We start from the raw sequence: 11113 nt of genomic DNA on the forward strand, positions 1-11113 counted from the left end.
TTTGTCGAATACTAATCACCCTTTTCATAAAACTTTCGTAGTCTTCAGTTACCAGAACTGATTGAGTTAAATTTTACTTAACCGGAGGATAAATAAGTTTATACATTTTCTAGCTATTACGCAATTGTAACTGATCCAATACTCTTACAGATACCATGAATTGGAGACATTCAACGGAGACACCAGCACCCTGACCACGGATCGGACTCGCTTCACGCTGGAGAGCCTCCTACCTGGCCGTAATTACTCGCTATCCGTGCAGGCCGTCTCCAAAAAGATGGAATCCAACGAAACCAGCATCTTCGTGGTCACCCGCCCCTCGTCGCCCATTATTGAAGACCTGAAGAGCATCAGGATGGGCCTGAACATCAGCTGGAAGAGCGACGTCAACTCCAAGCAGGAGCAATATGAGGTGCTGTACTCGCGGAACGGAACCAGTGACTTGCGCACCCAAAAGACCAAGGAGTCGCGTCTGGTGATCAAGAACCTCCAGCCAGGAGCTGGCTATGAACTCAAGGTCTTTGCGGTCAGCCACGATTTGAGGAGCGAGCCGCATGCCTATTTCCAGGCAGTTTGTAAGTCTACCGATGGTGATTCTTGTTTTGTACCATATAAATTATATAAATGTCCCCCTCTTCAGATCCCAATCCTCCACGCAACATGACCATCGAGACGGTGCGCAGCAACTCTGTCCTGGTCCACTGGTCTCCGCCGGAGAGCGGTGAATTCACAGAGTACTCCATCCGGTATAGGACGGACAGTGAACAGCAGTGGGTGCGCCTGCCCAGCGTTCGATCCACGGAGGCGGACATCACCGACATGACCAAGGGCGAGAAGTACACCATCCAGGTGAACACGGTCAGCTTCGGCGTGGAGAGTCCCGTGCCCCAGGAGGTGAACACCACGGTGCCGCCGAATCCGGTGTCGAACATCATCCAGCTGGTGGACTCGCGGAACATCACGCTGGAGTGGCCCAAGCCGGAGGGCCGGGTGGAGTCGTACATCCTCAAGTGGTGGCCCAGCGACAATCCCGGACGTGCCCAGACCAAGAACGTCTCCGAGAACAAGTCGGGTGAGTTTGCTATCGATCGATTGTTGGAGCCTTCTCGGAACCTGAATTTAAACCGGAACCACTCTCGCATCCCTCCACCCGAAATTCCTCCTCCACCTTTCGTTCTGGAACTTTTCTAAAATTTCTAAAATCTTCCTGTCCATTCTCGAACTTGGTTTATTAAACCCTAAATTCCGTTTCGCAATTTTGTAAACTCATTCTCTCGTATTATAGACTGGGACTCCTTCTTTTGGAAATACTTTGGAAATACTTTACCCTGAGTCGATACAACTTACATTTTAGCATCTAGTTAAGCGTTTACTTAAGATCTCTGTTCTATCTTTATTACCAATTATACCCTTTTCGAATGTTTAAAGATTTTAGATGTTTGCAACTCAGGGAGTGAGACCTAACCGACCTTTTAAAGCAAAGTACTAAGCGATCTAGCCATGTCCGTCTGTCCGCTTGTCTGTCCGTTTGTTTTGTCCGTTTATCTGTCCCTTTGTTTTGTCCGTCCGTCTGTTTGTCCGTCTGCCCATTTATACAACTATATCAAATAATCGAAAATATAATATAAAATAATTATATTCTCTTCTTTTTTATGTAAGAACCGGAACATAATTTCATATAGGTGTCATACGAAGGGTTTCTCTAATATATGCATGATACAATTGCATGATTTGGTTTAAGCTGAAAGGGTACATCAACTTTGGCTTGCCGAAGTTTGCTTCTATTCTTGCTCAAAACAATAATCCGATTCGTGTTAGACCTATTGAAACTTTGATCAGTTCCTTACAAATAGATAGCCCTTATATTTTATTTGCAATCATCAGCACCTAGAGAACTATTTCTACTTTAATCATAGGCAGTAGTTGCTCAACTTGTATTCCTTATCATGATAATATTCCCAACTATTATTTTTACTTTGTATACTGCATTCTCATTTTTAATAAATATACTTACCTCTGTCTAAAAATATTTTGTAAAATATGATTGAATGAGGGTCAGTCTCTCGAGTCACTGTCAAAGTCTCCGATCGCTATCTATCCGATAAAGTGGTCGTTAAAGCAAAGCGGTTTCCTCGACTCCTTTGCTTGTGTCCAAGACTAGAACATTGTTTTAGTTTTTTGATTTGGAGTCCATCCAAAGTTGAGCTTACAGGGTCTATATTTGTCCAAGAAATTTTAACTGGCACTCGAGAAACTGACCCTTATAACCTCTAGTTATCTCTCAGATTCCTTTCCCGATTTCATCACGCTTCCCTTACTTCCTGTTGTATTAGACAATCGTTTTCCTTAGAAAAGAACACCTCTTAACCATTTCCCCTTCGACTGCAATCTTCTGAAGCTTCTCCTGCTCTACTCTAACCCTTCCCCTTCTGCTTCTGTGACTCATCCCCAAATAGCCGACGACTTGTCGACCGTGCGCGTCCTGATCGGCGAGTTGATGCCGGGAGTGCAGTACAAGTTCGACATACAGACGACGTCGTATGGCATCCTGTCGGGCATCACCAGCCTCTATCCGCGCACCATGCCGCTCATCCAGTCGGACGTGGTGGTGGCCAACGGCGAGAAGGAGGACGAGCGCGACACGATCACCCTGAGCTACACACCCACGCCGCAGTCCTCGTCCAAGTTCGACATCTATCGGTTCTCCCTGGGCGACGCCGAGATCCGGGACAAGGAGAAGCTGGCCAACGATACGGATCGCAAGGTGACGTTCACGGGTCTGGTGCCCGGCCGGCTGTACAACATCACCGTGTGGACGGTGAGCGGCGGGGTGGCCAGCTTGCCCATTCAGCGACAGGATCGCCTGTATCCGGAGCCCATTACCCAGCTGCATGCCACCAACATCACGGACACGGAGATCTCGCTGCGCTGGGATCTGCCCAAGGGCGAGTACAACGACTTCGACATAGCCTACCTCACGGCGGACAATCTGCTGGCCCAGAACATGACCACCAGGAATGAGATCACGATCAGTGACCTGCGACCCCACAGGAACTACACATTCACCGTGGTGGTTCGCTCGGGCACCGAATCCTCCGTGTTGAGGAGCAGTTCCCCCCTCTCGGCCAGCTTTACCACCAATGAAGCGGTGCCGGGTCGTGTGGAGCGATTCCATCCCACCGATGTGCAGCCCAGCGAGATCAACTTCGAGTGGTCACTGCCCTCCAGTGAGGCCAACGGCGTGATCCGCCAGTTCTCGATAGCCTACACGAATATCAACAATCTCACGGATGCCGGCATGCAGGACTTCGAGTCGGAGGAGGCCTTTGGTGTGATCAAGAATCTCAAACCGGGCGAGACGTACGTCTTCAAGATCCAGGCCAAGACGGCCATTGGTTTCGGGCCGGAGCGGGAGTACCGGCAGACGATGCCCATCCTGGCGCCACCACGCCCCGCCACCCAGGTGGTGCCCACCGAGGTCTATCGCAGCTCGTCGACCATCCAGATCCGGTTCAGGAAGAACTACTTCTCGGACCAGAACGGCCAGGTGCGCATGTACACGATCATTGTGGCCGAGGACGATGCCAAGAACGCCTCCGGCCTGGAGATGCCCAGCTGGCTGGACGTGCAGTCGTACAGCGTGTGGCTGCCCTACCAGGCCATCGATCCGTACTACCCGTTCGAGAACCAGTCCGTGGAGGACTTCACCATTGGCACGGAGAACTGCGACAACCACAAGATCGGCTACTGCAACGGGCCACTGAAGTCGGGCACCACTTACCGGGTGAAGGTGCGGGCGTTCACCGGAACGGACAAGTTCACGGACACCGCCTACAGTTTTCCAATTCAGACAGGTGAGTGGGAAAAAGCCTCATCCTTATATTTAAAATATTTAAATAATAGACCAAATAAACTAAATAGAAGATTGTTTCTACTAAAAAATATTACTTAAAAGGAAGGTAATATATGATAGTGATCATATGAATATTAAAAAATACTTCAATTTATCTGGGCTAATAAACTTTCTTATTACTAAGTACCTAAACCTATTTATAATATAAATTAAACGTAAACCTTTTTCAATATCTACTATCTATGTCTTACATTGCAAATTCCATTGTATACGTGAATATATAGAAATGCTAAGCTCACCGGGTAAGCTATGAACAAAGCTTATTTTTCAAAGTTTTGTGTATTATTTTTACGTAGTTCAAAACTTAATTTGTCTTATTTAGAAACCGTAAAATCTAGGATGGTCAGAACAAAATTTTATAATTTATTTTTTTTAAGGATTTTGTTATGTGGGGCTTACCAGAAAAGCAAAAGGGCCTGAAATGTATTTAAAATGTAAATTTAGGAGTCTTAAAGTATGCAATGATTATTAGAAAGTCATCTTTTCTGGAATTAAAACATATTATTGCCTACCTTTAGACACCTAAAATTATATATATAAATCTGTCTTTAAAGCCCTAGTGATTTGTGAGGCACCCACTAAGATTTGTTTATTTTATTCACTTCTTATTGATTTTAAATTTAATTTTTTTGTCTAAAAGTATGCAGTGATTCATAGAAAGTCGTCTTTCTAAAGGTGTTCATTGCATTAACGGGCTTAAAAAATATTGTTGCCTACTTTTAGACACGTTAAACTATGTTTAAAAGTAACTATAAAGTCCTAGTGACTATGATTTTTTATTCTACCTTACTCATTCAAATGTCTGAATCCCCATCCACAGATCAAGACAACACCTCACTGATCGTGGCCATCACAGTGCCACTGACCATCATCCTGGTGCTCCTGGTGACCCTTCTGTTCTACAAACGGCGACGCAACAATTGCCGCAAGACCACGAAGGACTCCCGGGCCAACGACAATATGTCCTTACCCGATAGCGTTATCGAGCAGAATCGCCCCATTCTGATCAAGAACTTCGCGGAGCACTATCGCCTGATGTCCGCCGACTCGGACTTCCGCTTCAGCGAGGAGTTCGAGGAGCTGAAGCACGTGGGCCGCGACCAGCCGTGCACGTTCGCGGATCTGCCCTGCAATCGGCCCAAGAACCGCTTCACCAACATCCTGCCCTACGACCACTCGCGCTTCAAGCTCCAGCCCGTGGACGACGACGAGGGTAGCGACTACATCAATGCCAACTATGTGCCGGGTCACAACTCGCCGCGGGAGTTCATCGTGACCCAGGGACCGCTGCACTCGACGCGCGACGACTTCTGGCGCATGTGCTGGGAGAGCAACTCGCGGGCCATCGTCATGCTGACCCGGTGCTTCGAGAAGGGACGCGAGAAGTGCGACCAGTACTGGCCCAATGACACGGTGCCCGTCTTCTACGGCGACATCAAGGTGCAGATCCTCAACGACAGCCACTACGCCGACTGGGTGATGACCGAGTTCATGCTCTGCAGGGTAGGCGATCCTTTGAGAGTATCCATTACCCATACTTACACCGACTATTCCCGATCTTTAGGGCAGCGAGCAGCGCATCCTGCGGCACTTCCACTTCACCACCTGGCCGGACTTTGGGGTGCCCAATCCGCCGCAGACCCTGGTGCGCTTTGTGCGCGCCTTCCGCGACCGCATCGGGGCGGAGCAGCGGCCCATTGTGGTGCACTGCAGCGCCGGCGTGGGAAGGTCGGGCACCTTCATCACCCTGGACCGCATCCTGCAGCAGATCAACACGTCGGACTTCGTGGACATTTTCGGCATAGTGTATGCCATGCGCAAGGGTGAATATGACAAACAGTTTTCTACATTTATTTGATCCCTTACTAACTTGTTGGCATGATTTGGCATTTCAGAGCGCGTTTGGATGGTGCAGACGGAGCAGCAGTACATCTGCATCCACCAGTGCCTGCTGGCGGTGCTCGAGGGCAAGGAGAACATCGTGGGGCCCGCCCGCGAGATGCACGACAACGAGGGCTATGAAGGTAGGTCCTCGGCTCGCCCCTGGACATTGTGGGACCTGCAGCCAGCTGCTTTCCTTAGTTGATCCTTGCTAGACTTAAGCTTTATGTTCCGATTTCATCATACTGGTGATGGGTGACTAACTATGAGCAAAATCATTTCCTTCATTTCCCCCCAAAAACAATGCAAACACACGCAGGCCAACAAGTGCAGCTGGACGAGAACGGCGATGTGGTGGCCACCATCGAGGGTCATCTGTCGCACCATGACCTCCAGCAGGCCGAGGCGGAGGCCATTGACGATGAGAACGCGGCGATACTCCATGACGACCAGCAGCCACTGACCAGCAGCTTCACTGGCCACCACACCCACATGCCGCCCACCACATCGATGAGCTCCTTCGGAGGTGGCGGCGGCGGAGGTGGCTCTAGCAATGTGGATGCGCCGGACAGATGACATTCGGTTGTCAACCAGAGCGATAACAACAATTCGGTGGTTATCGTCCTGGTTGACAACAAGCCCAGCTCGATGATCTGCAAGGACAGCAAGGGCGGCAACATCGATGTCCTCGAATTCGAGAAGCAGCAGCAGCTGCAGCAGCAGCCCCTCCAGGGAGGCCACACCATGACCACCATATCCGCCGTCAATGGCTACAACACGCTCCAGCATAGACGCAAGTCCCAGCTGATCACGTTCAGCTCGTCGTCCTGTGATATCAAGAACAGTCTCAGCCATGAGTACATCAATGGATCCAATGGATCGTCAGCCACTGGGGCTGCTCCAGGCTCCGGATCCGGGCCAGCCTCCGGACCGGGTAGCAATCGAGCCAGTCGCGCCAATGTGCGACTCAGTTTCGCCGAGGAGGATGTGATGATATTGCCACAGAACCATCAGCAGTCGAGTCAGCAAGACGACGAGGTCTTCACGCGACGTCGTTCGCTTTTGGAGGTGGAGCTCGGCGTGGAGGTGGGCGAGGATGGTGAGCTGGTGGCCCACGAACTGGAGGAGGATCTCGAGGAGGAGGAGGAGGAGGAGGACGAGGAGCTGTACATGCACGATGAGTTCGAGACGCACATCGACACCAAGTCGAACAATGCCAACGATGACAGCGGCGGCGGCAGCTACGAGGACTCGCACGCGCTGCACTCCTCGCTCGGCGGCAGCAATCGGAATAGCCTGGAGAAGGATGACGACGACATCGAGGTGGATGTGATCAGCACGGATGTCAGCTGCTACGACCAGCTGCTGGGCAGCAGTTGCAATACGCGGAACGGCGATGACGACGACATAGCCACGCTGGTGGGCGACGGCGACTATGCCACCACGAAGCTCTGCAAGGCCTCCAGACTGTCGGGCGGTGCAGGAGTCGGAGGATTGGTGGGCGGCGGAGCAGGAGGAGCTGGCGGCGGAGGCGGCGGGGGAATCGGTGTTAACGGTGGTGGTGTTTTGGGCAATGGTGTTGGTTCCGAGGCTGGTGGCGGCATCATCTATGCCAATCCGTTCATGGGTTTGTAGACACTTTCGCAAGTCCCCGAGGTGGGCAGTGCAATTCATGGTTTATATACACCTAAAATTATCGAAATTAATGGAATTATATTATTACTATGATTTATTGTTACCTTACCTCCATGAAATGCACTGTGTCCACATCCCCTAGATGTTTTGTGTATTGCCTGATGAGTTTGCATGATAACTCCATACTCCTCTACTGTTTTATGTTACCCTGATCCCCCTCTAACCGCGCATGTGCTCAGCTTTGCAGCCAGTCAGTACGAAAATCCTAACCGAATCGTTTCGCCTGTCTTTCAGATGACGAGGGCATTGCTGAATCGGGCATGTAAGCCCGTTCCGAGAAGCCTGAACTCCAGCCAATCGCAACCAGAGTCCAAGACAAGCAACCCACTCAACTCAACCGAATGGAACCCAACCCAACCCAAGCATCATGTGGCAACTGCATTATTATTTACTTAAGGGACGACGTGCGGGGAGCGCGCAGGAGGATCAACGCTTGATATTATACTTGGATATATGTGTGTGTACTACACTGGATACTACTGGATATATATATTCATATACTCTACACCGATCTATCGAATGGGAATGCAGCAATCTCGCCAAACAGAACGAACACGCATCAATTTATACATTTTATATAGATCTATATATACATATATATATAAGATATCGAAGGATCGGCGTGCAATGTAACCGACACCGAATACTGGAATACTGATTGTATTTTTACGCTAGCCACAATTTGATATAAACTATATATCTTCCAATTTTTTTGTACACCTAATGTTAGTTGAAATATGTGAGCGAGACGAGCAAATTTTTGTAGCAAACTAAAAGCGCTAAATGTTTACTTTTTTATATTATTATATATATAAATACTTGATAAACATATACCTAATATTAGGCCTAAACTAAAACTAAACTAAACTAACTATAAATCGCACACGCTCATACACTCACACAACACACACACACACACACACAATGCAATAATTGAGTTACATAGTTTTAAAGAAATGTTACAACATTTGGCGACGTAGTGTACAATTTTTAGTTTCTCGTTTATTTTTTGTTTGTATTTAATTTTTTTTAAACTTTTACCAGAGCGTGAACTGTGTGCTACATTAATTCTGTTTAATTACATAAAGTTTTATTTAAAAATCAAGACCACTTTACATTGTCATCTTTTGAACACGGCGCTTACACTTATCACTCACGTAGGTCCAGAGCAGCGGGCGCAGGAGGTCGATTCAATCAAAGAAGAGTAATGTAAAACACCGATGTTAGGGCCAGAAAAGAAATACCCCCTAGGAGGAGAGTCGAGTTTCCATTTTCACTTTTAAAAACCTTAAAATTCAAAACTTTTAATGAAACATCAAGATAAATTCGCTGATTAAATGTAACACATTTCTGTATATATTGATCATTTTTATTTTAACAAGAAGTCCTGGCCTTAACTTTCCCAAGTCTCAATTGAGTTTAGTAAATTCCTTGGTTAAATATTTATTTAAAGCGTATTTATTTATTTTATTTGTAAACATTTTCGAAAGGAGAGTGAACTTGGAGGGGCAACTGGCACACAGACAGCACAAAATAAGCAACAGGAACAAATGACCAACGCATGTCGTAAGGCGATAATCATTTACACGAAAACCAATATGAATAACAGAATCCCACGCAAACTGTAGACTACTGACAACAAAGTTGAGGGCTGATTGAGACAGCCGGTGCCAAAGCAAGAACAAAACCGAATAAAACAACACCTACACACGACAACTAACTGTAACAATAGCAATAAATTTAAACGAAAATGTAGTCCAAATAATTTGCATACACTGGTATTTTGTCCAAACTTAGTTGAAATGTTTAACCGAACTGTGAAAGAGTGCAATAGAAATCGTTTTGCTTCTAGATTAGTGAAAATACAACGAAGCCCCCTAATTCGAATGCAAAAAAGTACCCCAAATCCAACCCCCAATAAAAACTAAATACATTTAACGCAAAAGCTATAGAAGATGAAACTGGAAAGTCTGTATAATGCATACACCGTGCAGATGCGACTCCATTATACAAGTACTAAGGCCGACGAATAACATATGCATATACAATATAGACATATATTAAATATATATCATTGTAATAATTTGTAATGTTTATCAGTAGAATTATGATCCGAGGTGGAGCAGACGAGTAAAACGCATGCGGAGATCCATTAAAGTGTACTGTAAAATGTGTGTCGGTTTCTTTTAAGTTTATTAAGGGCTTTTCAGAGGGTAAGTTGAAGGAAAATTAAAAAAAAATCTTTTCTAGCTTTCAAACATTTTTAAGAGTTATTTTTCAGCGTTGCTTGGTTCTACAAACACATTTTTCTGCTACGCCTATCTCTTAGTTCATTGATGACACCCTAATGACATTTAGGAATGCATTTATAGTTAAGAATTTATAAATTACTCTTTCAAACATTCGGCTACGATCAAAAAACGAACCAGAACCTGGCAAAAATCTACCCAATTCAATTTACAGTGTTTAACATTTGGCTACGATCGTGTTAGTATTGCATACTTTTAGGTCCATCTTGTTGCACGGGCACTGTGCAGATTAGCAGATTGATTGGCACTGGGAAATGGTCGTTGGTGTGCCACTACTGATGGCCTGCAGCTGTGGCGTCTGGCGCCTTCATGGCCAGCATGGCGTCCAGTTCGCCCTGGATGTTCTCGAACTGGTTGAACAGCTCCAGCAGCTCCGGATGCGTCATCTCGAGGTTGATGTCCTCGCCGACGGCCGTCTTCATCTGGAGCACGGCCAGCGGCGTCTTCTCCCGCTGCTGGCAGTGCGAGGAGATCTGCACGTTCAGTTTCCAGGCCACATCCTCGATGACGTTCGATTCGTACCGCTTGCTGGCCAAGTTGTTCATAATGGGCGTCGTCTCGCGCACCCACAGCCGCAGTATGGCATCGATCTTGGCCTCATCCTCCAGCTGCAGCTTCTCGCGCAGCTCGCGTTGCAGCAGGCTGGGCTTGATGATGAACGTGGAGATGCGGCGCAGGATGTAGGAGAAGGTCTTGATCAGCAGCAGAAAGTCCGCCCGTGGCGCGCCCACCAGTCGCTCCAGCTCCTCGAGCGTGTACTCCGGCTCGCTGCTGCTCGTGGGATTCTCCTCGCTGGTGCTGTCCGTCCGACCGGTGGTCGTCACACTGGTGCCCACTGTACAAGTGGTGGAGCTCGCAGCCGCTGCGCTGGGGCTCATCTGCCGGTGGGTGTACCACAGCACCGTGGTAAAGGTGTCGTAGGGCAGGGCATTGATGATTTTGATGCCCTCGCGGGCTCTAAAAGGTGAAAACAGCACAGATTGTAGATATCTCTTTAATTTGTAAGGCAATAACACATACCTTTCGGTGATCTTTATCCAGTTAATGCTCATGACAAAGCTATTTAAGTACTTGCTTAGACCATTTAGAGAGATCTATAAACTCTGGATAAAGCACCTGTTTACTAAAATCTTTTTTTTTATTTCGCTTTGGCCTATAAATGTATTTTCCAACAAAAATATTAACAAATGCAGACTTTGTTTATGCAAAGCAATAAAAACAACAAAAACTATCGGACTGCCAGGGTTGCCACTTCGATTTTAAAGCCCACCCATAATAACGGTAAGAAGATTAGCTATTAAAACTGGAATATTAG

General features: G+C 47.2%; 2 protein-coding genes across 5 annotated transcripts in view; one reads left to right on the plus strand and one right to left on the minus strand.

The window, feature by feature from the left end:
- LOC108031991 (tyrosine-protein phosphatase 10D) overlaps positions 1 to 9663 on the plus strand; it is a 54719-nt gene extending 45056 nt beyond the window's left edge. For 2 of the 4 annotated variants that reach the window (XM_050890544.1, XM_017106064.3), the window contains 7 exons: positions 151 to 575; positions 641 to 1072; positions 2457 to 3854; positions 4734 to 5416; positions 5478 to 5736; positions 5809 to 5937; positions 7724 to 9663. In XM_050890544.1, coding sequence (XP_050746501.1) covers positions 151 to 575; positions 641 to 1072; positions 2457 to 3854; positions 4734 to 5416; positions 5478 to 5736; positions 5809 to 5937; positions 7724 to 7755 — 3358 coding nt within the window. In that variant the 3' untranslated portion in view covers positions 7756 to 9663. Of the gene's footprint in view, positions 1 to 150; positions 576 to 640; positions 1073 to 2456; positions 3855 to 4733; positions 5417 to 5477; positions 5737 to 5808; positions 5938 to 6113; positions 6500 to 7723 lie in introns of those variants that run through there. The other 2 variants (XM_050890543.1, XM_017105904.3) reach the window with 2 other exon arrangements.
- A 2-nt stretch (positions 9664 to 9665) lies between these two features.
- On the minus strand, positions 9666 to 11034 carry LOC108028702 (COMM domain-containing protein 10). Its single transcript, XM_017100693.3, has 2 exons — positions 10819 to 11034; positions 9666 to 10755 (listed from the first exon to the last, which is right to left on the minus strand). The coding sequence occupies exons 1-2, from the start codon at positions 10848 to 10850 to the stop codon at positions 10071 to 10073; spliced, it is 717 nt and encodes a 238-aa protein (XP_016956182.1). The 5' UTR covers positions 10851 to 11034; the 3' UTR covers positions 9666 to 10070.
- Positions 11035 to 11113: the final 79 nt, after the last annotated feature.

The sequence above is a fragment of the Drosophila biarmipes genome, chromosome X (assembly GCF_025231255.1).
Source record: "Drosophila biarmipes strain raj3 chromosome X, RU_DBia_V1.1, whole genome shotgun sequence".
NCBI classification, from domain to species: Eukaryota; Metazoa; Arthropoda; class Insecta; order Diptera; family Drosophilidae; genus Drosophila; species Drosophila biarmipes.

What these genes read in the sequence shown, in the direction of transcription:
- LOC108028702 (XM_017100693.3), bottom strand. Translation starts at nt 10,850, where the DNA reads ATGAGCATTAACTGGATAAAGATCACCGAAAG. An exon ending in TGGATAAAGATCACCGAAAG is followed by an intron (nt 10,756 to 10,818) that starts GTATGTGTTATT and finishes TTCACCTTTTAG; the next exon opens with AGCCCGCGAGGGCATCAAAA.